The 24610-nt window shown below is 41.1% G+C and overlaps 7 protein-coding genes across 12 annotated transcripts; 4 read left to right on the top strand and 3 right to left on the bottom strand.

The window, feature by feature from the left end:
• The first annotated feature begins 380 nt into the window (after positions 1-380).
• LOC148070042 (deoxynucleotidyltransferase terminal-interacting protein 1-like) lies at positions 381-3471 on the top strand. 3 transcript variants are annotated; one of them, XM_087801343.1, is made up of 13 exons: positions 381-613; positions 679-758; positions 820-916; positions 990-1085; positions 1144-1203; positions 1331-1381; positions 1814-1872; positions 1970-2012; positions 2089-2147; positions 2222-2282; positions 2337-2408; positions 3171-3226; positions 3289-3471. In XM_087801343.1, exons 1-13 carry the CDS (start codon positions 566-568, stop codon positions 3398-3400), a joined length of 894 nt encoding a protein of 297 aa, XP_087657469.1. In that variant the 5' UTR covers positions 381-565; the 3' UTR covers positions 3401-3471. The 3 variants fall into 3 exon arrangements, with proteins under 3 accessions (XP_087657469.1, XP_087657468.1, XP_087657467.1); XM_087801342.1 differs by having other exon boundaries at positions 676-758; XM_087801341.1 differs by having other exon boundaries at positions 673-758.
• On the bottom strand, positions 3471-4662 carry polr2j (RNA polymerase II subunit J). The gene is made up of 3 exons (XM_087801344.1): positions 4452-4662; positions 4264-4372; positions 3471-3624 (listed from the first exon to the last, which is right to left on the bottom strand). The coding sequence occupies exons 1-3, from the start codon at positions 4592-4594 to the stop codon at positions 3523-3525; spliced, it is 354 nt and encodes a 117-aa protein (XP_087657470.1). The 5' UTR covers positions 4595-4662; the 3' UTR covers positions 3471-3522.
• A 1258-nt stretch (positions 4663-5920) lies between these two features.
• On the top strand, positions 5921-7907 carry LOC148070040 (ubiquitin-conjugating enzyme E2 C-like). Its single transcript, XM_087800447.1, has 7 exons — positions 5921-6002; positions 6094-6210; positions 6291-6318; positions 6387-6473; positions 6539-6743; positions 6807-6866; positions 7797-7907. Exons 2-7 carry the CDS (start codon positions 6110-6112, stop codon positions 7832-7834), a joined length of 519 nt encoding a protein of 172 aa, XP_087656573.1. The 5' UTR covers positions 5921-6002; positions 6094-6109; the 3' UTR covers positions 7835-7907.
• Positions 7908-8281: 374 nt separating this feature from the next.
• On the bottom strand, positions 8282-11517 carry LOC148070039 (regulator of G protein signaling 9-binding protein). The gene is made up of 5 exons (XM_087800995.1): positions 11405-11517; positions 11097-11277; positions 8922-9119; positions 8720-8859; positions 8282-8668 (listed from the first exon to the last, which is right to left on the bottom strand). The coding sequence occupies exons 1-5, from the start codon at positions 11408-11410 to the stop codon at positions 8510-8512; spliced, it is 684 nt and encodes a 227-aa protein (XP_087657121.1). The 5' UTR covers positions 11411-11517; the 3' UTR covers positions 8282-8509.
• A 725-nt stretch (positions 11518-12242) lies between these two features.
• Positions 12243-14408, bottom strand: LOC148070038 (E3 ubiquitin-protein ligase RNF182). Of its 2 annotated transcripts, none has more exons than XM_087801075.1 (6): positions 14213-14408; positions 13954-14081; positions 13836-13897; positions 13682-13772; positions 12709-12902; positions 12243-12539 (listed from the first exon to the last, which is right to left on the bottom strand). In XM_087801075.1, exons 2-6 carry the CDS (start codon positions 14072-14074, stop codon positions 12336-12338), a joined length of 672 nt encoding a protein of 223 aa, XP_087657201.1. In that variant the 5' UTR covers positions 14075-14081; positions 14213-14408; the 3' UTR covers positions 12243-12335. The 2 variants fall into 2 exon arrangements, with proteins under 2 accessions (XP_087657201.1, XP_087657202.1); XM_087801076.1 differs by having other exon boundaries at positions 14233-14408.
• A 1401-nt stretch (positions 14409-15809) lies between these two features.
• snrpb (small nuclear ribonucleoprotein polypeptides B and B1) lies at positions 15810-18669 on the top strand. Its single transcript, XM_087800644.1, has 7 exons — positions 15810-15921; positions 17108-17259; positions 17420-17531; positions 17601-17753; positions 18149-18278; positions 18356-18481; positions 18547-18669. The coding sequence occupies exons 1-7, from the start codon at positions 15919-15921 to the stop codon at positions 18585-18587; spliced, it is 717 nt and encodes a 238-aa protein (XP_087656770.1). The 5' UTR covers positions 15810-15918; the 3' UTR covers positions 18588-18669.
• A 792-nt stretch (positions 18670-19461) lies between these two features.
• On the top strand, positions 19462-24175 carry ctsa (cathepsin A). Of its 3 annotated transcripts, none has more exons than XM_087800103.1 (14): positions 19462-19511; positions 19943-20106; positions 20169-20280; positions 20348-20398; positions 20474-20560; positions 21155-21310; positions 21381-21557; positions 21721-21812; positions 22452-22530; positions 22601-22749; positions 22809-22884; positions 23636-23725; positions 23796-23897; positions 23975-24175. In XM_087800103.1, exons 2-14 carry the CDS (start codon positions 19943-19945, stop codon positions 24056-24058), a joined length of 1419 nt encoding a protein of 472 aa, XP_087656229.1. In that variant the 5' UTR covers positions 19462-19511; the 3' UTR covers positions 24059-24175. The 3 variants fall into 3 exon arrangements, with proteins under 3 accessions (XP_087656229.1, XP_087656230.1, XP_087656231.1); XM_087800104.1 differs by lacking the exon at positions 19462-19511 and adding an exon at positions 19531-19551; XM_087800105.1 differs by lacking the exon at positions 19462-19511 and adding an exon at positions 19613-19757.
• The last annotated feature ends 435 nt before the right edge of the window (positions 24176-24610 follow it).

The following is a 24610-nucleotide window of genomic DNA, read 5'->3' as shown; positions in this document are numbered from 1 at the left end:
CTATTGGAAAAAAACAATTTTATACGACATTATACATTACATTTAATTTAACGGTAAAAATTAAAAAGGAATTAAACCTTTAAATATTCAACATTTGAATTAAATTATTCAATTAAAACAAATTAAACCTCGAAATAAAACAGCATTTCAATTTAAAAGAACCCCGACGTTTCCACACTTGAAATGTTACATTTAATCACTCAATATTTTGAATACATTATAGATAGATATTATCATCATATTCTTCAATATAGTTTTAATCTATAATGTTCAATGAAGACTTGATGAAAAGTCAACAAAAGGTCACGTGACCGCAGCAACACCATTCAACGCTCCTCCTGCAGGGGGCAGCAGAGTCGATCAGAGAAGAAGAAGAAAAAGCCCTGGCGGAAGTGGAGTTGTGGTTTCGCTTCTTTGTTGGTTCCGTGTGTTTTGAACTGAGCTCTAATCTCCAGAACATTACGCTGACCCGAACATTGGCGCTAGCTGACTTTAGCCCTCGGAACCGTCTGTTGTTGTTAGCTTTTGGTGACGTCGGTTAGCTTCAGTAGCGTCTGTGGTCAGGATGGGAGCTCAGCGCAGCGAAGGAGGGCTGCAACATGACGTCACGCAGGTAAATAAACACATCCAGGACCAGAATCTTGAAGAACACGCTAATATCGTGTGTCTGTGCAGCAGCAGCAGCAGCAGCCGTGGAACCTGATGATCAAACACCGACAGATCCACAGACGAGGACGTCGATCACACATGACAGTCAAGTGAGTGTTGGTCCAAAACTGTTGTGTAGTGAAGGTTCACTTTTCACTTGTGATTTTGTAGTTACACGGATCCTCAGGTGTCCATGGACCTGTTCCGAGCCGTGCTCCAGTCCGGCTTCAACAAGGACATCGCAGCCGTGTTCACCAAGTACCAGAAGGTCCGTCCCCCAGTCTCACCGATGCGGGTCCAGTCCGTGTGACTTCTCTCTCTGTGTTGTTGTTGTCGTGCAGCTGCTCCACAAGGCGGCGGAGAACGTGAAGGAGAACGTGAAAGAGGTTCAGACGGATCAGCTCATCAATGAAACGTCCCGGAGCCTCCTGGAGAACGTCGGTGTTCGTCTGTCGGGTTCTTCGACTCGTCGTCTCAAACCCTCGTGTCTTTCAGGCCAAACACATGTTTCCAGAGAGCGACGCCAGGAAGTTGGGCCCCGAGGTCGCCGTCAAGGTGCCGACCGACTTCAATCTTATCTGTTCATCTAATCGAATCCATCTGTTAAACTAATCTTATCTAATCCATCCGTCTATCTTCTTTCTTACTCTTTGTCTTTTGCTCGATGCTGTTGTTCCTCCAGAGAGCCAGAACCACAGATGAAGACTTCAGAGAGAGTCCACTCGTCAAGAAGGTGAATATACACACATGTACACACACACCTGCATACACAAAAAAACGTACACACGTACACGCACAAACCTGCATAAACACAAACATGCAAACACGCATATAAATGCACAGGCACATAAACAGACACATATAAACACACAAAAGCTTAAACACATTAACACAAGCATAAACACACATGTATACACAGACACAAAAACAACGGAAGCAGACAAATGTATACAAACACACAGACACATGCCATCACACAAAAAAAAACACACATGTTCCACATGTTAACACACACGTTAACACACACATGTAAAAACACTCATAAACAAACATGCACAGAAACACACACATAGACACATGTAAACACACACAGAAATACACACTTGCATAAAAACACACAAACAAACACACAGTGACTAACAAGTTTAACCATGTTGTGTTTCAGAGAAAAAACCGAGTCGGTGCTGCAGTCAACTCAGATCGACATTTAAACTTCTCCAGTCAGTAAGTTCTGAACAAGTGTATTTCAAGTGTGTGTGTGTGTGTGAGTGTGTGTGTTTGATGCAAGGACTTTGTCACAAGTTATTTATTTCAACAACAGAGTGAAGACGAAGGCTGAGGTTGTCAAGAGAGAAGGGCCCAAGGTCAGAACTTTTGCTTCCTTTGGTTTCTTTTGTGTGTATTGCGGTTTGTCATCGATTACATACTTGTGTGTTACAGTGGGATCCGACTCGATTGAATGACGGCAGCACATTTGTTCTGGGCTCGAGGGCTAATAAGTAAGAACACACACACACACACATATAACATGGTTGTGCATCAATTCAACGAGTGCTGTGATGTCATCATCAAGGGCCCTGGGAATGGGCGGGACCAGAGGTCGGATCTACATCAAGCACGCAGACTTGTTTAAGGTAACGTAGGCGACAGTTGTCATGTTCAGCTCTGAGTGTGTGTTTGTGTCACAGTATGCTGCGGACGCCAAGGATAAGCAGTGGCTGGCGGAGCAACACCACATGAGAGCGACGGGAGGAAAGATGGTGAGTATTTCTTTTCTGTGGCCATAATTTCTGATGCTTAAGATTCAAAGCTGAACACAGGACCGAGTTATAAAAGACACATTTCTATATCAAATATTTTTACTTTTAATCACATCAGTTTTCTGCAGATTAGTTATTTTACTCGATCAAAATGAGTTATATTTTTCTATTGAGGGGTGTAAGAAAATATCCTTATACTTGCTGTTACAATGTTAGTTTTTTGTTAGCGTATTGATATTCAAAAGCATTGTATCAAAAAATGTTTTCATTATAGTTTTTATTTTAATAGTTTGTATGGAATCAAATAATACAATTCGATTTAAAATTAACTTCAAATATTTTAAGGATTTGTTTATTTTTGTGTTGCAATCAAACTTATAGCCACTAGATGGCAGGAGTCATTACATCCTCCACAGCTAAAGCAATAATTAAATCCCATTATCCCAGCTTTGACTGAGGACGAGAGGATACAGTGACTCCAGCAGCTTTTAAAGCTGATGTTTGGACATATTGTTTTGAAAACAAATTAAATCAGTTACGACTTCGTCAAGAGTCATGTGGTCTGTAAATACTACAACACCAGAGTCAAGTACTCAACAATACTACACATATATACTTGTTACTACAGTATCACAATATATTGTATGTGTATTGTTCCCTGACAATCTGTTTCATGTGCGAGTGAGACGAGCATGATTCATAAAATAAACTCTTGTTAGCAGCACCGCCTTGACAGTGTTTTTAAAACGATTCCCTCCTCAGGCGTATCTGCTGATCGAGGAAGACATCCAGGACTTGTCTCGCAGCGACGAGTACAGGTGAGCCACGGTGACGAGTCAGAGAGCGAGACTGTGTCACTGACGAACGGGTCCTTGTGCAGGGAGTGTCCGGAGCTCCGGCTGGACGAGCTGAAGCCGTTCTCCGTCCCTCCCTGGATGGTGGAGAAGATGCAGCGAGCCATGGAGGCTCAGAGAGATTCTGACAACATCTGACCCGATCACCCCCTATATTCCCTGCCCATTGTATTTTGAATGTTTTAATAAAGTTACGACAAAAGCTTTTGAGAAAATCACACCTTTATTTACAAGCACGGCATCACATCCCAGTAGGAGGGTCACTCCAGTCCTTCCTGCTTCTCCTTGATGGCGACTCTGAACCGTTCCTCCAGCAGAGAGAGCTCACTGATCAAGTCTGTGATCGCATTCGTGAACGCTTCCTGTAACAAATCGCATTTTAAATAAATCCACACGATCTCTACAGAATGTGCACAGAAATTAAGTAATATTTGTAGAGTGCTGTACTAGACCAGGGTCACAAAGCGCTTAAACAATCAAAACAATACCCAATAAAATATTTACTTAAAAGGTCAAGACAACATAGAGACAAACACATGAGTCTCAGAGAATCAAGGAAAAGCACAAATAAAAATGTCTTCAGATGTTTCTTGAAGGAGTCAGTAGATCATCAAACACAGAGATGGTTCCAAAGCTGGAAGGATTTCTCTCCTCTGGTCCCGAACCGTGTTCAGGAACCATCAGTAGATTCTGATCTATATTGGATTCATTTAGTAAAATATAAATGTAGCTTATATATATATATATATATATATATATATATATATTTGGCTGAAAAACGTTTTATTTAATTGGCAGAAAGAACGTATAGAAGACCAGATACAGTATATTGGATTCATTTAGTAAAGTCTAAATGTAGCTTATATATTTATTTATTTTTGGCTGTAAAACGTTTTATTTAATTGGCAGAAAGAAAGTATAGAAGACCAGATCTATTATTATTATTATTATTATTATTGGACAGTAAGTACCAGGCTCAAAAGACTACTCTGGTATTGTACCTGTGGGCTGTAGTCCGGGGTGGTCTGCACCCTTATGACGATCTTGTGCTCCAGAGGATGAGGAACTTTGTACCCCGCGAACAAGACTTGTGGATCCTTCAGCAGCTGACTGGACCACAAAGACACACAAATAAAGCATCTGAAAATGTAGCCGCCATTAGCTTGTTGAACTACTCGAGTTCACTCACGCTCGAATGATGTTTCCTAGCGTGTGGTCTTCTTTGTTCAGCGTGAACAGACACGAGTTTGGGACCTTCGTGTCTTTTTGTATCCGTATTTTCTTCTCTCCTTCGAACAGGAGGAAGGATTCGAAAGCCGGAGGAGCGTTCATGTTGTAGCCGCGAATGGAGCTTCTTGTTCGAGGCGACAACAAGACTCAAGGACGCGCTGCTGCCCCCTGGTGTCCAAACTCTGTAGAGTCGAATGATATTTATTTTTTATTGACTTCTTGAAATACGTTTATGTATCAAATAAATGATTTGATCGAATAACAGAACAAGTCTTACCCAAGTAGTAAGTGGCCTGTGCGGTGATTACATTTTTAATTATTATATATACTTATTAGTCTAATTGTGTGTGTATAACATTACATTTTATTAATTAAAAAAATCTTCACGTCATTGGATCGTTGCAATTAAACGTTATAATTATACTTAATATCACTAGATGGAAGCAATCCTTACGTCCTCTGCAGCTTAAAAACACTGAGATCCTCGAGAAGATGGATAGATAGATAGATAGATAAGATAGATAGATAAGATAGATAGATAAGATAGATAAGATAGATAGATAGATAAGATAAGATAGATAAGATAAGATAGATAAGATAGATAGATAGATAGATAGATAGATAGATAGATAGATAGATAGATAGATAGATAGATAGATAGATAGATAGATAGATAGATAGATAGATAGATAGATAGATAGATAGATAGATAGATAGATAGATAGATAGATAGATAGATAGATAGATAGATAGATAGATAGATAGATGGATACAATTTAAAATAAAAGACCAACGATAAAATAAAGATTGAAATCGAATGTAAGTAAGTAAGTAAGTAATTTATATTTATATAGCACTTTTCCAGACCAGGGTCACAAAGCGCTTAAACAATCAAAACAATATTCATTAAAGTATATACTTTAAAGGTCAAGATAAAACTGAAAACAACACAGGAGTCTCAGCGAATCAAGGACAAGCCTGAACAAATAAAAACGTCTTAAGATGTTTCTTGAATGTGAAGCTTGTTCTGCTGCCACTGTTTTCTCGGGTCATCTTCACTTCACCGGATTGTATGTTGCGTCAGTTGTTGCGGGGAGTGACGTAAAAATGTAGTTTAACTTTCGATGACGACATATTTGCTGCGATGTGGAAACGTCACAGCACACGTCACTGCGCGTCTTGAGTCTTAACCCTGTTATGCGACTTCAAAAATATTCGTCTGTCGGTAAAGGATGTGCATCTTTTTATAGAAGGGACATTAAACGATTTATTTAATTATTTAATCTACTTTTAAAACGCTCCTTTCGCTATTGGTTTTGTGCGCATGCGCGCCGCTCATTGGTCAACGAGGAGGTTTGTATTTGAACGGCGAGCTGTGATTGGCTGGTCGGCTCTGGGACGAGTGTTTAAACTGGACGCGGAATCCATTTCCCTTAGAAGCGAACTCAGTTGGGGTGAGAGCTCGGGCCCACAGAACCAGCACAGATCCCACGGAATACTTCGTTTTGAGGTGAATCGATCGATCGAGCGACATCTTGTATCACAAGTTAGTTCTTATTTTATTTCCTAAAAAAAAGAGTTTTTGTTTCCTCGACCCTCAGGAAACGGGAAAACAACATGGCGTCTCAGAATCTGGATCCGGCTGCCGGAGCGTCCACGGCCGCCCTGAAGGGGAGAGAGACCGGCGTGACCACAGCCCGTGGCTCCGTCACGAAACGGTAAGAAGTTCGTAAAATTGACCCAGAAGCGGCGACATGGCAGTATCATGACGTCATCAACCCACCTTGTTTGTTTACAGGCTGCAGCAGGAGCTCATGACTCTGATGGTGAGTCCATGACGTCACTCATCATGGTGTTTATTTTTGTCTTGGTAACTCTTGTGTGACGTCATCAGATGGCAGGAGACAAGGGCATCTCCGCGTTCCCCGAGACGGATAACCTGTTCAAGTGGATCGGAACCATCCATGGAGCTCCAGCAACCGTAAGCTCCGCCTCTTGTCAGTGACGTCACCGTCCCATCCTCCTCACCTGTGTGTGCGTCTCCAGGTGTACGAGGGTCTGCAGTACAAGCTGTCCCTGGAGTTCCCCGCCGGCTACCCGTACCAGGCGCCGAAGGTCAACTTCCTGACCCCGTGTTTTCACCCCAACGTGAACGAGAGTGGACACATCTGCCTGGACATCCTGAAGGACAAGTGGTCGGCGCTGTACGACGTGCGCTCCATCCTGCTGTCCATCCAGAGCCTGCTGGCAGGTAAGATCTCCGTCTCACACCTGTCTCTCACCTGTCTCACATCTGTCTTGTTGTCCACCTCAGAGCCAAACAACGAATCTCCGCTCAACACAACTGCTGCAGAGCTTTGGTCCAACCAGGAAGGTGAGGACACTTGACACATTTATCTTTGGATGCATATGATCGACATTTTATGATCATGAAACTACAAAAAAAACTTCAATGTGTGTTCATGTTGTTTTCTAAACGTGTGATGTCACAGTGGAGTTGATTGGGTTTTTGTTGTCATCAACAATAAGGATGTACACAACATGTTCTGGATCTTGAGAAAGTAAACAGAAGTTTGAGACACGAGTGGAACTTGACACGTTATTTGTGCTGTGAAAGCATATTTTATTGTTTATATTTCAGTAAAGTGTGTTTTTAAAATGATTACTTTTTTTTAATAACATGCAAATACTGGCACAGTTTGTTCATTTTTGTGTTGCAATTATACTTTCAGCCACTAGATGGCAGCAGTCATTGCCACCTCCGCAGCTAAAGGAACATCGAGAATCTGAAACCTAACACAATACAGGGTCAAAAATATGATGTATTTATACAATTCTGGTGTATTAATACAATATATAGTCATACTGTAGTAACAAGTATATATGTGTAGTATTGTCCAGTACTTGACTCTGGTGTTGTAGTATTTACAGACCACATGACTCTTGACGAAGTCGTAACTGATTTAATTTGTTTTCAAAACAAAATATGTCAAAACATCAGCTTTAAAATCTGCTGGAGTCACTGTATCCTCTCGTCCTCAGTCATTGCCAGGATTTAATTGTTTATCTTTGGCTACCAGGAGTTTAATTTCAACACAAAAAATGAACAAACGCCAGGAATATTTTAAACACACTTTGTTGAAATGTGAATCATAAAGGAACAATGATAAAAAAAATGTTACAGTGACGTTAAATATCGTTACAGTATCGTGACAAAAATATTGTTATATTCAAAGATTTAAGAGAAATGAATAAAACTTCAAACACACCTTTACTAACGACTCTCTCTCTCTCTCTCTCTCAGCCTACAGAGCTCATCTGCTGTCGTCTGTCAAGAAATGAAACCTCTTTCCTGTCCTCTTGTTTTTTCCTTGTATCATATTTAAATGTTTGTCAATAAAGTATTTTAATCCGATCACGTGACCTGGTGGGTTTTCTTTGGTAGGACAAGTGTGTTGCTACGTGTATCAGTTCCATTTTAATGTTTTAAATGACTTTAATAAATGTAAATGGTTTAAATTTATTTTTTTTTCAGTAACTAATTTAAAGAATTCCAATATTATTACATTTTTTTTCTTATTTTAATTCCAATAAGTAAATTAAAAGTTGTTGTTTTTTTTTCACTTATATCCTTTTAAAGAGTCACCAGACACAACCAAACGAGCACCGAGCTACTTGATCCTGTACATCCACGTCATCATGTGATCGTCTGAACGTCTCATGATTGGCTGATAGTTGGATCAAGTAGCTCGGTGCTCGTTTGGTTTTGTCTGGTGACTAATATACCCACATTTTTGTATTGAATTTAAAAGACTATGAATTAATAAAACGTTTGCTTGGACTATGCTATTGAAATATAAAACTGTGAAAATACAAATGATTAATTTTGAAAAACTCTTTAAAGAAACAAAATTAACCTTCCAATACAGAAATTATTTAATAATTAATTATAAATGTCAAAAGAATGTTAAGTTAAACATCAATATTCTGACGACACTGATCTACTTCCATCACTGGTCAGTTGAGTCCACAGCAGGGTCGAGGGCAGCAGGTCGGGGAGTGGACCACCTCCACCTCCATCAGGGCCTCCAGCGTGTCCTCCCGGTCCAGGTGGTCCTCCTGGACCTCGGACCACGCGGACTGAGAGGCCTCTATGGACCAGAATGGAACCGGCACCTGTGCACAGGTGAGTCAGAGACGCGGTCCAACACAGAAGACGTGTCTCACCCTCTGCTGCATGTGAGCCAGCAGCTCCTCCAGCTCGCAGATGTGGCCGTTCAGGTCCAGACTCGGCTCCGCCTCCTTCCGGGTCGAGGGCGTCAAGACCCCCGATCGGAAGGTCAGGCCCACCACACCGTCCGTGCACCCTGAGTGAACAGTCCAGTCACCGGCTGGGAGGACACATGGGGGGGGGGGGGCAAGGTGTTACCTGTCTGGACCAGAGACCGTCGGTCGGAGCGCTGACTCAGCGGGAACAGACCGATCAGATCCTTGGTTCTCCTCAGAGACAGCAGCAGGTTCTCCGAGGCCGACAGGAAGTGAACCCACAACCTCTCCCACAGCTGCCGGTCCTCATGGTGGCCTGAGTGACAGTCGGACATCACGCGCAGCAGACGACCGGACACACCTGGTGACAGCCGTTGTTACTCTGGTGCCCTTTACTCCAGGTACTCTATTCTCCTCCTATTCTCTCAAATGGGTACTCTAACCTTCCTTGCTCCTCCAGGTACTCCACCCTGCCTTGTACCCATTGTTCTCTCCTTTAAGTACTCCTTTCTCCTCTCCTTCTAATGTTCTCCTTCCATCCAGTTCTGTCTATCCGTTTTTTTTTCTCCTTCAGGTACTCCACAGTGACTTATCCCTGTTATTATCTTCTCCAAGTACTCCATTATCTGTCCCTGTTATTCTCTACTCTACTTATTCCACCTTTCTCTTTGTCCTCCTAGTACACCCTCTTACTTATCAACGGGTACCCCTTCTACTCTCCTCCAGGTACTCCCTCCTGCTCTTTCCTTGCACTCTTCTCCAGGTACTTCCTCTTGCGCTTTCCTTATGCTCTATACCAGGTACTCCATTCTGCTTGGCCCTTCTGCTCTCCTCCAGGTACTCCATCATGCTTTCTTAATATGCTCTACTCAAGGTACTTCATCATGCGTTCTTAATATGCTCTTCTCCAGGTACTCCATCAAGCTTCTATATATGCTCTCCTCCAGGTACTCCATCAAGCTTCTTAATATGCTCTACTCCTGGTACTTCATCAAGCTTCTTAATATGCTCTACTCCTGGTACTTCATCATGCTTTCTTAATATGCTCTTCTCCAGGTACTCCATCATACTTTCTCAATATGCTCTCCTCCAGGTACTCCATCATACTTTCTTAATATGCTCTCCTCCAGGTACTCCATCATACTTTCTCCATATGCTCTCCTCCAGGTACTCCATCAAGCTTCTTAATATGCTCTACTCCTGGTACTTCATCATGCTTTCTTAATATGCTCTTCTCCAGGTACTCCATCATACTTTCTCAATATGCTCTCCTCCAGGTACTCCATCATACTGTCCTAATATGCTCTCCTCCAGGTACTTCATCATACTTTCTCCATATGCTCTCCACAAGGTACACTATCATACTTTCTCAATATGCTCTCCTCCAGGTACTCCATCATACTTTCTCAATATGCTCTCCTCCAGGTACTCCATCATACTTTCTCCATATGCTCTCCACAAGGTACACTATCATACTTTCTCAATATGCTCTCCTCCAGGTACTCCATCATACTTTCTTAATATGCTCTTCACCTGGTTCTCCATCATACTTTCTTAATATGCTCTCCTCCAGGTACTCCATCATACTTTCTTAATATGCTCTTCACCTGGTACTTCATCATACTTTCTCCATATGCTCTCCACAAGGTACACTATCATACTTTCTCAATATGCTCTCCTCCAGGTACTCCATAATACTTTCCTAATATGCTCTCCTCCAGGTACTTCATCATACTTTCTCCATATGCTCTCCACAAGGTACACTATCATACTTTCTCAATATGCTCTCCTCCAGGTACTCCATCATACTTTCTTAATATGCTCTCCTCCAGGTACTCCATCAAGCTTCTTAATATGCTCTACTCCTGGTACTTCATCATGCTTTCTTAATATGCTCTTCTCCAGGTACTCCATCATACTTTCTCAATATGCTCTCCTCCAGGTACTCCATCATACTTTCCTAATATGCTCTCCTCCAGGTACTTCATCATACTTTCTCCATATGCTCTCCACAAGGTACACTATCATACTTTCTCAATATGCTCTCCTCCAGGTACTCCATCATACTTTCTTAATATGCTCTCCTCCAGGTACTTCATCATACTTTCTCCATATGCTCTCCACAAGGTACACTATCATACTTTCTCAATATGCTCTCCTCCAGGTACTCCATCATACTTTCTTAATATGCTCTTCACCTGGTTCTCCATCATACTTTCTTTCTATGCTCTCCTCCAGGTACTCTATCCTCCTGTGCTCAATCTCCCCTGGTACTCCAATATGTCCGGTCCATCTCATTGTTTACTCCAGGTACTCACTTCTATCGTTCCTCTCTCACCTCCACACAGCTGCTGAGCGAGCATGCGTGCGTCCTCCATCTCTTCTCGCAGGAAGTGACCATCTGCGCAGCTGCCCAGCGACGTGGCCAACTGCTGGAAACAGGAAGTGACCTCGGCGAGAGCCTGCAGGGTTCGCTCGCACTCGCCCTGCAGGCGTCGCCAAGAACCATGGTCGCCTTCCTGAGGAGCAGAGTCGAGTCAGATGATCGTCTCCCCGGAGACTCGTTAGTGCCGACGCCATCTCTGGTCATGTGACTTCTCTGATCAACTAATTAATCAAAGTTTCAAAATGAAGATCTGATCTCACCTCCATTCTTCTTAACCTCGTCTGGATCTTCTGTGCTTCACTCCTGCTGTCACTCTCTGGAGCTCCTGGTTCCTCCTGCTCCACCTCCTCCTCAAGGTGGGTGTGGAGGCGGAGCTCCTTCAAACAGGAAGTGTTTGGACTCGTCGTTTGTTGGAGATTTGATTGTGTAGCTCATGAACAGGAAGTGAAGTCAAACCGTAAACTTGTCACTAAAATCAGTTTCACTTGATTATTGAAAGTTGAATTTAACGTTTTAAATGTTGAAACTACATTTTTTTAAATTGAAATGTTCTTGTTTCATTCGAGTATTTAATAAAGTTTTTAAACAATTGTATTCCATAATTTGAGTAACAATAGCTTTTATTCGTTTTCATTGAATAATTAAGTTTAAAAAAGCGATTTCTTAAGACATAAAGTTCAATATTCTAAAACCAATAATGAAAAAAAAACATTATTTAATGTAATATTTAATTGTATTATTCGGCCAACATTTTATTTTTGAATGTATTGCTGAATATTTTCAAACGGGAAAATCAAACTCTTGGAGTGAAAGAAAATTACAAATTTTTAAGATGTTTCATTTAAAAAAATACATTTTTACCAAAGAAAATATACTTTTAATATAGAAAACAATAAATTGAATAATTTGAAACAAATATATAAAATGTAACCTTTTAATAAAGGAATAATTAAATTTAAAAAGAATAATTCAATATTAAGAAAGAAAACATTGAACATTTGAAATGTTTAATTCAAATATTCTGATGACACTGATTTTCATCCATAAAGTTAACTTGAAAACAGGAAATATTTGGACTCAACTTTTGTTGGAGTTTTTATTGTGTAGCTGATGTACAGGAAGTGATGTCAAACCGTTCACGTGTTGAATCTGCAAAATGTCTTTAATGAGAGTCCCTTTGAAAACACGTCGTCATGGCAACGTGTGGCGAGTCGTTATGGCAACGTGGCGACGCTCGGCGAGGATCTCCAGCAGGCTCTGGTGTAGACAGCGCAGGAAGCCGAGCAGGATGAAGAGCAGCAGAGAAGCAGGAACCAGACTGACCAGACACACCCCCATCCACGGGCGACCCACCATCAGCAGGTAGATCCCCAGAGGCAGCGAGCACAGGTACACCTGCACACAGAGCACACTGACCAACACCGTCCTACATCCCAGCATCACACCCAAGACCACGACCGGATGGATCCACTGACGATGAGGTGACGGCAGATGAAGACCTACACATGATGGCGGCAGACTCCACTGATGAAGACTTAAGGGAAGTCCCTTTATGAGAACTGACCAGACACAGCGCCCCCAGCAGGCAGCGGGTGACGGTGCGGGGCATCCAGGCCGGGCTCTTCAGAGCGGGCAGGAAACAGGGCAGGGGGTCTGGGCTGCTGAGGCGGAGTCTACTAACCGACTGACAGGAAGGAGATTCGGGGAGCGCCACGATGGTGAGGACCAAACAGTCGGAGGAGTTGTGGTCGTCGCCACCTGCTGGCAGACGGATGGTATCTCAGGGCCAAGAGAATATTGAATTGAACATTTCAAATGTTTAAACTTTTTTTTTATATATATATTTTTAATACGGGTGTATGTCTTTGTGTGTCCTGTGACAGACTCGCCTCCTGTCCAGGGTGTCCCCCGGCTCTCGACCGAAGAAGCTGTAAAAAGCTCCAGACCCCCCCGAAGAGCCCCATAGAGGAATAAGCTAAATAAAATGAATGAACTGTATCGTGTAATTTCTATTTATATATATATATATATATATTTTTACACATAAAGTTTCATATTCTTATTCCAATAAATGAAAATACATTTTAAAATGACTATATATTTTATTTTGCAGCCATTTAAATGCAATTTAAGAATGTTCCGACAATAGTTCCAAAGAGAGCTGAGCTACTTGCTAGAACTTTCAGCCAATCATGCGACACAAAGACGATCACGTGACAACATGGAAGCATTGGCATGTTCATTTATCAAAACAACTATATCATGTATTGGCAATATTATACATTTTTATATTGGATGCAAGTGGCTGCAAATTAAAATATATTGAATATAGAACATTTATTTTAGAATATTTGGAATCAGATTATCAATTATTATATGTGTAATAAAAAACAATACATTTGGAAAAATAAATCTTTCTACATACAAATTATTAAAAATATATAATAATCCAATGCTTTACATATATTTGGAATGTCAACTGTTAAATATACTTATATACGTTTATTTAAATTACCGAAACGTTTCACCAACTTCACCTGAGAGTCGTCCAGGACTCAGCAGCACCTCGCCCTGGATCTGCCCCCCAAGAAGCGGCAACAGGTGGCGCTCTTCCTCCACAATCCACGACTGGGGGCACGAGACGAGCAGTGATGAAACAGGTGTCGCCGCACAGGTGTGAGGAGGACTCACCTTCCGGTCGGGCATGTGGGTCTCGAAGCGACAGAAGGGGCAGCTGACCACCATGTTCTCACCTGAACGACCCATCAGAAGGGTTAGGGTTAGGGACCACGGGAGTCACGTGACTCACCTGAGCGCCTCAGCCTCTGCAGACACTCGTCACACACGCGGTGACCACACGGCAGGACTCGCACCTTCCTCCTGGATCTGTCGAAGCTGCTGAAGCAGATCTTACACTCCAGCTCCTCCATGGTGGTCCTGGACAGACACACGGAGGACACGCCCACTCGGTCACTTTCCACGAGCGTCAACATCGGATGAGATTTGATTTTTTCAAACATGTCTTCAGTCGTTCTCCCGCCAAACACACCGTCACCGATCATACTCACGTGCCCACGGATCTTCTCACCCGAGGATGCTCGTCCGTCCTCCGGCCGGCAGAGAGTCTCCTCGGCCGGTCCGTGAACCGCCAGTCGACGTCGGTGGACGGAAGACGACGGTGTCCCGACGGTTGACGATGATTTCCGGTCGACGTGAGTCACCGGAGAGATTCTCCGCAGGCGCGGTGCAGCCTCAGCATCTACTGTCGCTGATGTCTGACCTTCAGCTCTTCCTTCGACCACTGCCATCGAAAACACTTGTCACATGATCACACTGTCAGATACACTGAAAATATAATTTACTGGTTAACTTTATTTTTATTATTATGGATGATCAACAGAAGGGGAATTTGATATTAATTTAATTAAATATACAAAAAATACATTGAATATTAAATTAAATTAAATTAAATTAAATACATTATATTAAATTAAATTAAATTAAATTATAATATTACACTATACTATACTATATTATATTATAGAAGTTGCCATTGATGAAAATAGAACTTATTTTAACAATTTTAACTTTCAATAACAACAAAACTGAAGTTGAAGCAAAAATATAATATTAAATTGAATTTGAGTTCACAAAACAAGATTCAACACTGCTGTAGGACAATTTAATGAAACAATATATTAAGAATAACAATAATACAATAATAATAAATAAAATAATATGTTGTAATTACTGTTAATAACGCTCTCCCCCACTTCTGTTTTTATGTATACTGATGTTTAATTTATATATACTTATCATAACAATTAGGATTTTCTAAACTCTACATGTGTATGTATGTACTGTATGTCTTATACTGTACTAGTATAATGTGTTTTAGGTTTGATATATTTGTTAGCTGCTTTGACAAATTTAATTTTCCCGATGTGGGAAGAAGTAAAGTCTGTTGATACATAAAAACTATGGGATCCTCCAGCTACTAATGGCTCGAGGGACATACTCAAGAGACACATCCTTCAAAAGTGGATCTAGAGGGTGAAGATAAATCCCTTCTTTGTCCTTTTATCAACATTAATGAACCTTTAAAATCTGTTTTTGAGTTATTTTGCTAGCGGAGGTAAACTAGCAGAACTCATACTCTCTATGAATGCTATTTTATAATTGTAATTAGTTTTATTTTTAACCTGTGTACTGTATGTCTCAATGTAATGTGAACCCTTTTTTAATGAACATTTAATTGAACTTTGTTCTTTTTATTTTTTTTTTACTTTTATGAAACTTGCTGTACCTTCTATCGTCTGCTGTGTCCTGGAAAACCTTATTTTCCGAAGGAGATCTCCAGAAGGATTAATAAAGTATATTTAATCTATTCTAATCTAATGTATTTTGGTAAAGTAAAATGTCTCCAATGAGGGAAACATAAATGAATATTAATTACTATTGCAGTATCTAGTATAAATGCATGTTTTCTGTTTCAGGCACCGATAGTTGTTGACTTTTATTCAGGACAAATAATGTATGACTATATGACATTTATATGAGGAGAGAATCATTGATTATATATGTTGCTGCTTGTCTTCGGAGTCATTCTGTCCACCAGGGGGCGGCGACGAACCCGAGTGCTCGCTGGCGAGTCTCCCTTGTACGTCACATCCTGTGTGGCAGCAATAAAGAAAGGTCTGGCGGGATTCCGCGGCTTTAATTTTTCGTTTGTTAAACGTATCCGACAAACATCGGATCCATCTGAACCGCAAACATGGTGAGTATTGGTGACCAAGATACGGAATTACTGTTTTTTGCGATAGCGTTGAGTATTTCAATGGTAGGAAGTTGCATTTTAAGAATATATAAAACTACACAGCGTTAGCATTTAGCATGATGAGCTAGCCCCTTTGAAACCGGCACTTGTACGTTTCGTCGCTTTCTGGGCGATTATTTGTTTATTTAATTGTCCTGTAAGCTTACAATGAATGAACACCGATTTAATTTTGTTTTATATTTTTAACGAAACAAACTTGAACCGTGGTATTAGTACCATAATAGTGTCGCATGTCTTGAACTAGTTCATTCGTCTCCACTGTTGTACCAAAGAACATGATGATGTTAGATCGTTTTAACTTGAAGTCAAGTCTCGTTCAAACAGTTTAAGTTAATAAAAACGATAACAACCATCACAGTTATTGACAATAGCTTTTATAGCACAGAACGATTTACCTGTGAGGCTCTACCTGACCTACTTCCTCGTTGGTTTCTGCACGTTTAGGCCAATTTAACCTTATTTTATTATTTATACTTGAAAGTAACTTGAACAACGACGCACGAGTGAATAGTTGAGATTATTTAATAACGTAATGGAAGGAAAAGACGGTGGAATTAAACATAAACTTGCAATAAAATCAAATCTGCATCTTAAACTTTTGCAATATATAAATGTATATGATAAAATGTTCTGCGAGTTGTGTAAATCGGAAGCAGTATTATTAGTTAGAAAAAGATGAGATAAGTAAAGGTCAATGTTATATCACCAATAAACTTAAGAATAAATGCAGTAAATAAAAAATGTTCAACGACATCCTTTTGGGCACAGGCTACAAGCGTTCTGTCGACCTCTGGTGTATTATAACCGGATGGTTAAGGTTTTTTTTAAAAGAAAGGAAAAACCTAAAATGGCCAACACTGCATTTTATAGCAAGTAAAAGTTTCAAGTGTTTTACTCTTAGGTGAACTAAATCAGATTTGCATTAGCTGAGTTTTAAAGAGGGTCCGTTTACATAATAAAGAACATTGGAATGTTTGGGGAGAAAAAGATTGTTGAAAGTGAGAATACAAAGCAAGCCTCGTCTTTGTTGACAGTTTCCAACAGAAATTGCAAGTTCATTTGTTGATATTAAGTTGATGTTTTTTGACTAAAAACACATTTCTCATGTTCTGTGATTGGTGCACAGACGGTCGGCAAGAGCAGCAAGATGCTGCAGCATCTGGACTTCAGGATGAGGTGCATTCTTCAGGACGGAAGGGTCTTCATTGGAACCTTCAAAGCATTTGACAAACACATGAACCTGATCCTGTGCGACTGCGACGAGTTCAGAAAGATCAAGTAAGACCCGAGTACACACACACACACACACTAACGTATACAAGGTGCTGTATACGTTAAGGTTGAGGTCCTGAAGGAGATCTCCTAAGCGATCAATAAAGTTCTACCTATACACAAACACACACAGACTGTTGTACTTAAGTGTTATTTTCCCCCTCAGGCCCAAGAATTCAAAGCAGCCTGAGCGAGAGGAGAAGCGAGTCCTGGGGCTGGTTCTCTTGAGAGGAGAGTACCTGGTGTCCATGACTGTGGAGGGACCACCACCCAAGGATGTGAGTTAAATTGACAATGACACGCTCGCCATGCTTTCTGCTGGTCTTGACCCTCGTGCCTCTTCTCAGACCGGCATCGCACGTGTCCCGCTGGCAGGCGTGGCTGGAGGTCCAGGCGTTGGGCGGGCTGCAGGCCGAGGGGTCCCCGCTGGAGCACCCATGCCCCAGGCTCCTGCTGGTCTGGCAGGTCCTGTCCGAGGAGTGGGCGGACCCTCACAACAGGTAACTGGTTTGAGGCATTGTTGGCACTAGGGATGTGTTTTAGTCAAGTCTGGGGATTCGATGATATCGCAGTACAGGATCAACGATATATTGTGATACTGTGGGAACAAGGATATATTTATAGTATTGTGAAGTACTTGACTCTGGTGTTGCAGAATTTACATGACCCTTTAGCTGGTAGAGTTGACTATCCTCTCGTACTCAGTAACCGGTGTCGGCAGAACTATATAAAAAAATTACACATACTTAATTGAAATAACCCTTAATGGAGTATAAATATTGACTATGCTTTGAAAACCAAAAAGTAAAAATACTTTTATTCCCCTTTTTGTTTTTTGCATCCCTGAAACTACTAATAAATAAAGGAGCATGTATTAATGGACTATGGTTCTCAGGTCATGACCCCACAAGGCAGAGGTACGGTGGCTGCAGCTGCTGCCGGTGCCAGCATCGCAGGCGCACCTACACAGTACCCTCCAGGACGTGGAGCCCCGCCCCCAATGGGCAGAGGTGCCCCTCCCCCCGGTGAGCTTGACTTCATGTACATGTGTTTGAGTGTGAGATGATGAACCATCTCTAACTTCCATTCCTTCCTCTCACAGGCATGATGGGCCCACCGCCCGGTATGCGACCACCTCTAGGTCCGCCCATGGGAATGCCCCCAGGCAGGGGAGCTCCGATGGGAATGCCTCCCCCAGGCATGAGGCCGCCACCCCCTGGCATGAGAGGTAAGCTCGTTGTCATGGAGACCTGGCTGTTAAGAAGTTAACCATTCTTGTTTTTTGTTGTCCAGGACCTCCTCCCCCTGGGTTGAGACCACCTCCTCGTCCTTGAAAATCCGCCCGCTGCTCCTGTATTTTATTTTTAAAACTTGTTTTTTTTTTTAATAAAGTGTCCCCGGACGTTTTTTGTTCAACCCTTGACTGGTGAGAAAGTTGTGTGAAACAAATCTGAACTTCCTGTTAAGAGAGATCTATAGTTTATATTACTACCCACAATCAAAGAGCAACTAATGTTAACCTCAGACTCTCCTGACAAACATTGACGTCCAAGATGCAGTAAGTTTCTAGTCATGATTATAAAGTTTCTCTGAAATCTGGGTGAATGAGGGGTTACGAGAGCAGACTCCATTATGACGTAATAATGGCTTCACCCTTCCAGCCAACTGTAATCATGCCCTGCTTTGTTTATACAAAGCGTTGCTTTGAGGTGGAGATTATTGTTATTGATCTGATTGACAAACGATACTTGACCAATCACAGCAGTGTTTTCAGTGGACCGGGCTTAAGATAATTTTCTAATGTAAATATTTAAATTAAGAGTTTTGTTCAAACACATGCTAAAGAAAAGCATGAATCAAATTATAATCGTTTTAATTCAAAGTGAAAACGGTGACTGGTCCATGTTTTTGGGTAATAAAACATTTGTACTATTGCACAATAATGGATCACAAGTTTAAAGTAACATAGATTCATGCTCCTATAACAAAAGTGAAGAGATGACAAAGAAGCTGATGATCGTCATATGGCATTAAAACCCTTTTGTATGAATCGATTTCAGTTCGATAATAGTCAACAGGATAAAGGTCAAACAAACTTTGTTCAAGTCTGTCGATTCTCGTGTAGACGAATATTTTCGACGTCACTTCCGGGGTATGTCACATGGCGCAGAATCACATGATCGGGAGATCACGTGACATGAGCTCTTTTAAAAGCCAAACAAGGAAACTGCTTCAGAGCCGGAAACACAAGCGACAAGGTGAGGAAGTTGTTTCCCTGAAGAGTGTTTTGTCGGAACCGTACGTTCTCGTTTTCTTTTTATTGTATGAACTTAAGTAAACACAGTAAAAGCTCGTCTACGGGTCCAGGGAGGTTTTATTTAACGCTATATTTATGAATTTTCACGAGATAAACGGCGGTTACTCCCTTTCAACCTCGTTTTTTATACTGTTCTGACTAGAAAACTTATAGCAGGTCCGACAAATGCAGTGAATCATCGACAACTGTACGTTTATTCAGATAAAACTAACGTTGTGTAGAACAGGTTTGTTGAGATGTTATATGAAGTCTGTGACGTCACGGCTGTTCCCCTTCTATAAACCAGTTGTTTATGTTCTCGTCTCCTCACTACTGTAGTTTATGATGCACCATCAACATTGATCTCGTGACTTTCTTCTAAAAAAAAAACAGATGCAGGTGTTCTGGCTGGTTTCAGTTCTTCCCTGGCTGTGGGTGGGTGAGGCAGCGCCCTCTGCTGACGAGGTGAAGTACCTGCCAGGCTTGAAGAAACAGCCCAGCTTCAAACATTATTCGGGCTACTTGAATCTAGCGACTGGGAAGCACCTCTTCTATTGGTCGGTACCAAACTCCCGTCCTCTCCCGGATCTCTGGCGTCACAGTGTCTGTCGCTCTCTAGGTTCGTGGAGTCTCAGAACAAGCCGGCGTCGGACCCGGTGGTTCTGTGGCTGAACGGGGGTCCGGGCTGCAGTTCTCTGGACGGAATGTTGACCGAACACGGACCTTTTCGGGTAGAAAACAAACCTAAGTCTTCCTTGAATATGAACGATTGTGTAACGTCGGTTTTCACTGCTTCAGATCCAGGATGACGGCGTCACGCTGAGCAACAATCCATACTCGTGGAATAAGGTGTGTTGGTGACAGGTGGGGGGGGACTGGGTCAGGGACTGGGTCGGGGACTGATTCTGTGTATTTTCTTTGTAGCTGGCAAACATGCTGTACCTGGAGTCTCCAGCTGGAGTTGGTTTCTCATATTCTGACGATCAAGACTTCAAAACCAACGATACAGAGGTAGAAACAATTCCTGCCACTCTTAATTTGACCTCCTGAAATTTTGTTTCTATTCAATAATTACTACAATTAAATATTGTTTATTTTTAATAATTTAATTTAGAAAAAAAACGAGAAAAGAAATTGAATGTTTTCAAAATGAATGCTTTTTAAATGCATTTATTCAATTAATTTTCTTTTCATTTATACATTTTTCTTTTTTCCCCAATATTTATTATTTTATATCCTTTTAGATTGGATATAAAAAGTTGTGCCTCCAGACATTACCAATAGACTACCGAGCTACTTGATCAAACGGCCAATCATGGGATGTGCAGATGATCATGTGACAACGTAGAAGAATTGGCGAATCGATAAGATTTTTTTTTTTCTGATGGCACTGATGTATCAACATTTATTAAAATGTAATTAAAAAGGCTTCATATTAGAAATATTGAATTTATAACCTTTATGTTCAAGTGATTGGAAGTGACTTAAATAAATTGATTTGGAAAATATTTGTTTAGTTCCAAATCAAAAGATGTTCCACTTTCTAATAAATGTTTTAGATATTCAGTAAAATAATTCAACTCTTCTGATGTTTTCCTTCCATAGGTTTCCATGAACAACTACTTGGCCCTGAAGGAATTCTTCCGACTGTTCCCGGAGTACAAGAGCAACCAGCTGTTCCTGACGGGAGAAAGTTACGGAGGAATTTACATCCCGACTCTGGCAGAGCGAGTGATGGAAGACGCCAGCCTCAACCTGCAGGTCCAGAACCATCCATCTCTTCGCTCCGCGGCTGATTCCCGTTTTTTATTTCCGGGTTATTTTACTGCAGGGCGTTGCCGTGGGAAACGGGATGTCCAGTTACGAGCTGAATGACAACTCTCTGGTGTTCTTCTCCTACTACCACGGTCTCTTGGGCCAGAGCCTGTGGCAGGAGCTGAAGAGTTCTTGCTGCGTCGACCAGAAATGCAACTTCTACAACAACCAGAACCCAAACTGCTCTGAGAGTGTAAGCTCCGCCCCCTGTTGTGTCATAGAGTCGCTTCTTCCATTGTTGCGCATCTAAGAATGTATTCATTTGATCTCTGTCTGACAACATGAGGTCTTCCTACAGGGGGCGCTCTTTAATCCAACTCTTTATCCTGGAATAAGTGTGTTTCCTTCACGTGCAGGTCTCTAAAGTCCAGGACATCGTCTACAGTTCAGGACTGAACATGTACAACCTGTACGCTCCCTGTCCTGGTGGAGTCAAGGAGAAAATCAGGTAACTTGAAAAACATCAGCAGAACCTGTTTAACATCATGACTAAGACCAACTTCTTCACACCAGATTATATGGTTGAATTTAACATTTTAAATGAAACTTTCAATTTTTATTTTTTTGTATTTCAATTTAAATGTTTTTTCTACTAAACTCAATATTTTTCTAATTCATAGTCTTTCAAATTCACTATAAAACGTTGGTATAAAGGTGCAACCAGACACTACCAAAAGAGCACAGAGCTACTTAATCAGCCAATCGTGAGACACATGGATGATCATGTGACGCCGCAGACTCGGTGCTACAATAAGATTTAAACTGCAGTAGTTTTACAGCTTTTTGTGTGAATTTAAAAGTTGGAGTCAGTGGCTCAGTGCTCGATTGGATTAGTCTGGTTTGATGTTAATATTATACCCACATTTTTATATTGAATTTAAATTCTACAATTAGTTTATTTTTTCATTAATAAAAACATTTTTAAAGTTGAATTATTTTTCTTTTGAAGCATTGGATTTTTTTTTTAAATGTTTGAAACTAATGGAACTTATTAATGAAACTTCAAATGAATATTCTGATGGCACTGATGCTTCCATGTAGTTTCACTGCAGTTGTGTATCGATGATGCAACCTTGTGTCATTATAGTGTGGAGAAGGACCGGCTGGTGATCAGAGATCTTGGAAACTCTTTCATCCAGCATCACTGGACCCACCGGAAGAACCAGGTGTGTTTTTGTTTATCAGATCTATCTTAGAAAAACAACCCACAACCATCTCTTGCTTCTCTCTGCGTAGAAGCTTCGGGGTCTGGCCTCCCTGTTTCTCTCCGTGACCCTGGACCCCCCATGCACCAACTCCACCCCCTCCACCCTGTACCTGAACGACCCTCAAGTCAAGGCCGCGCTCCACATCTCGTCCAAGTCCCTAGCCTGGACCATCTGCAGGTGAGGGTCCGCGGAGCGGGTCAGGTCGGGGGTCACTCTGACGCTCCTCTTGTGTTCAGTGCTGAGGTCAATCTCAACTACGACCGTCTCTACATGGACGTCAGGAAGCAGTACTTGAAACTTCTGGGGGCTCTGGTGAGTCACGGTCCCGGGGATGGACTGCATTTCCTTTATATATCATGACTTGGTGTTTACAAAAAATGTAATGGATACAGTGATGTATTAAAAAAAGTCTATCCATATCTTTTTTTAATTCATGATATGGGTAAATATTTAAAAGCACTATATTGATTTGAGTTTTGTATTTTTCCTATTTAAAAAAAAAAAAAAAAATCCTTTTGACTTTCAAGTCATATTACATTTTTTTTCAATAGTTACTTATGATCTATATTTCAATAAAATGTGTCTAGAATAACATTTACATTTATTAACCTGCAAATATCAACCGCATTATTGATTGTTTAAGTGCTTTGTGACCCTGGTCTGGAAAAGTGCTCTATAAATACAAATGACTGACTTACTTACTTTTCTTTTTTGTTTCAATTAAACTTTTGGCCACTAGAGGGCAGCCATTGCCTGATCCGCACTTAATAATAATAATAATAATCTCTAATAAGAGCCAATAGAAGGAAATAAACCTTATGCCATAACATGTTATATCTTGGCTCAATAAGCATCAATTTAGATTTGATTATATATTCATTAAAATATGATTTAAGGTATGGTTTTCAGAATGTTCTTTTAATTTACTTTAGTTCCTTTGAGTAACGTCTTATGTTGAAATTAAAATGTTTTGCTACCAGAGGCGTTCCTACATAAATGCAGTCGAAGGGCCGCACATTTCTCCCAGGTGCGATCCAGAGTGTGACGTGTGTTTCTGTAACAGAAGTACCGTGTCCTGCTGTACAACGGCGACGTGGACATGGCGTGTAACTTCATGGGCGACGAGTGGTTCGTGGAGTCTCTGCATCAGCAGGTAAAGTCATGTGACCCCCCCCCCCCCCTCAGCTGTGAGGTCTGTGGTTCAAATGCGTGTGTGCCGTCAGGTCGAGGTCCAGCGGCGGCCGTGGTTGTACGACGACGTGGACGGGCGACAGGTCGGCGGCTTCGTGAAGGAGTTCGACAACCTGGCCTTCCTCACACTGAGGGTAACGATGATCTCCACTGATGATGATAAATCTTATCCTGGTCCCGCTGTGACCTTCGAACTCTTGTCTCCCTGTAGGGTTCAGGTCACATGGCTCCTACGGATCGACCAGTGGCGACCTTCGCCATGTTTACTAGATTCCTCAAGAAGGAACCTTACTGACCCCCCCCCCCCCCACCCCCCATCACTGATCTGTTTATCTGCAGTAGCCTCGTTGTCATGGAAACAAGATGCGACTTGAATCAAGTTTGTTTTTAAAATAAAAATGTGAAGATGTGACTTATCTGTGGCTTTATTTAACATTTCAAATGTAGCTGAACATTACATTATTTTAATGATTGAATTAACTTTATATATTTCCCAGTTGTCATAGAAACATGCAGCAATCATGTTTATAAAATTAATGTATCTGTATATTAATTGCATTGCTCATTTAAAAGGGGAGAATTGGCTATTTTTTCTTAAATGTAAATGATCACTAAAATCAATTTTATCATATTCACTTGGTTTCCTAGTTTTCAGGGAAACTATCAGCAGTTGTTTTTTTTCTTAATTGATATTAAAATGTATCAACTGATTGGATTTAACATTTCAGACGTTAACTTTAAATGTGTTATTTACTTTATTTTATTTAAATTTGAACATGTTCTGGTTGTCATGGAAACCAGTGGAGGCTTAAACATGTTTGCTTGAAATGTATATTTTTATCTGACT

The sequence above is a fragment of the Callionymus lyra genome, chromosome 10 (genome assembly GCF_982586985.1).
Source record: "Callionymus lyra chromosome 10, fCalLyr1.hap1.1, whole genome shotgun sequence".
Lineage (NCBI taxonomy): Eukaryota > Metazoa > Chordata > Actinopteri > Syngnathiformes > Callionymidae > Callionymus > Callionymus lyra.
Note: the sequence above shows the minus strand (reverse complement) of the source record. Positions and strands in the feature narration are given on the sequence as shown.

Coding starts and splice junctions, on each gene's coding strand:
- LOC148070042 (XM_087801341.1), top strand. CDS start 566: ATGGGAGCTCAGCGCAGCGAAGGAGGGCTGCAACATGACGTCACGCAG. Junction 917..989: donor TGTTCACCAAGTACCAGAAG/GTCCGTCCCCCA, acceptor GTTGTCGTGCAG/CTGCTCCACAAGGCGGCGGA. Junction 1,204..1,330: donor GCCCCGAGGTCGCCGTCAAG/GTGCCGACCGAC, acceptor TTGTTCCTCCAG/AGAGCCAGAACCACAGATGA.
- polr2j (XM_087801344.1), bottom strand. CDS start 4,594: ATGAACGCTCCTCCGGCTTTCGAATCCTTCCTCCTGTTCGAAGGAGAG. Junction 4,373..4,451: donor CTAGGAAACATCATTCGAGC/GTGAGTGAACTC, acceptor TTTGTGGTCCAG/TCAGCTGCTGAAGGATCCAC. Junction 3,625..4,263: donor CCCCGGACTACAGCCCACAG/GTACAATACCAG, acceptor GATTTGTTACAG/GAAGCGTTCACGAATGCGAT.
- LOC148070040 (XM_087800447.1), top strand. CDS start 6,110: ATGGCGTCTCAGAATCTGGATCCGGCTGCCGGAGCGTCCACGGCCGCC. Junction 6,474..6,538: donor TCCATGGAGCTCCAGCAACC/GTAAGCTCCGCC, acceptor GTGCGTCTCCAG/GTGTACGAGGGTCTGCAGTA. Junction 6,867..7,796: donor GCTTTGGTCCAACCAGGAAG/GTGAGGACACTT, acceptor TCTCTCTCTCAG/CCTACAGAGCTCATCTGCTG.
- LOC148070039 (XM_087800995.1), bottom strand. Junction 9,120..11,096: donor CGCTCAGCAGCTGTGTGGAG/GTGAGAGAGGAA, acceptor GGCTGTCACCAG/GTGTGTCCGGTCGTCTGCTG. Junction 8,860..8,921: donor ACGGTCTCTGGTCCAGACAG/GTAACACCTTGC, acceptor CTGTTCACTCAG/GGTGCACGGACGGTGTGGTG.
- LOC148070038 (XM_087801075.1), bottom strand. CDS start 14,074: ATGGAGGAGCTGGAGTGTAAGATCTGCTTCAGCAGCTTCGACAGATCC. Junction 13,898..13,953: donor GCAGAGGCTGAGGCGCTCAG/GTGAGTCACGTG, acceptor TGGGTCGTTCAG/GTGAGAACATGGTGGTCAGC. Junction 12,903..13,681: donor GAGTCCTGGACGACTCTCAG/GTGAAGTTGGTG, acceptor GTCTGCCAGCAG/GTGGCGACGACCACAACTCC.
- snrpb (XM_087800644.1), top strand. Junction 17,260..17,419: donor GACGAGTTCAGAAAGATCAA/GTAAGACCCGAG, acceptor TTTCCCCCTCAG/GCCCAAGAATTCAAAGCAGC. Junction 17,532..17,600: donor AGGGACCACCACCCAAGGAT/GTGAGTTAAATT, acceptor GCCTCTTCTCAG/ACCGGCATCGCACGTGTCCC.
- ctsa (XM_087800103.1), top strand. CDS start 19,943: ATGCAGGTGTTCTGGCTGGTTTCAGTTCTTCCCTGGCTGTGGGTGGGT. Junction 20,399..20,473: donor ATCCATACTCGTGGAATAAG/GTGTGTTGGTGA, acceptor TTTTCTTTGTAG/CTGGCAAACATGCTGTACCT. Junction 21,558..21,720: donor ACCCAAACTGCTCTGAGAGT/GTAAGCTCCGCC, acceptor CTTCACGTGCAG/GTCTCTAAAGTCCAGGACAT.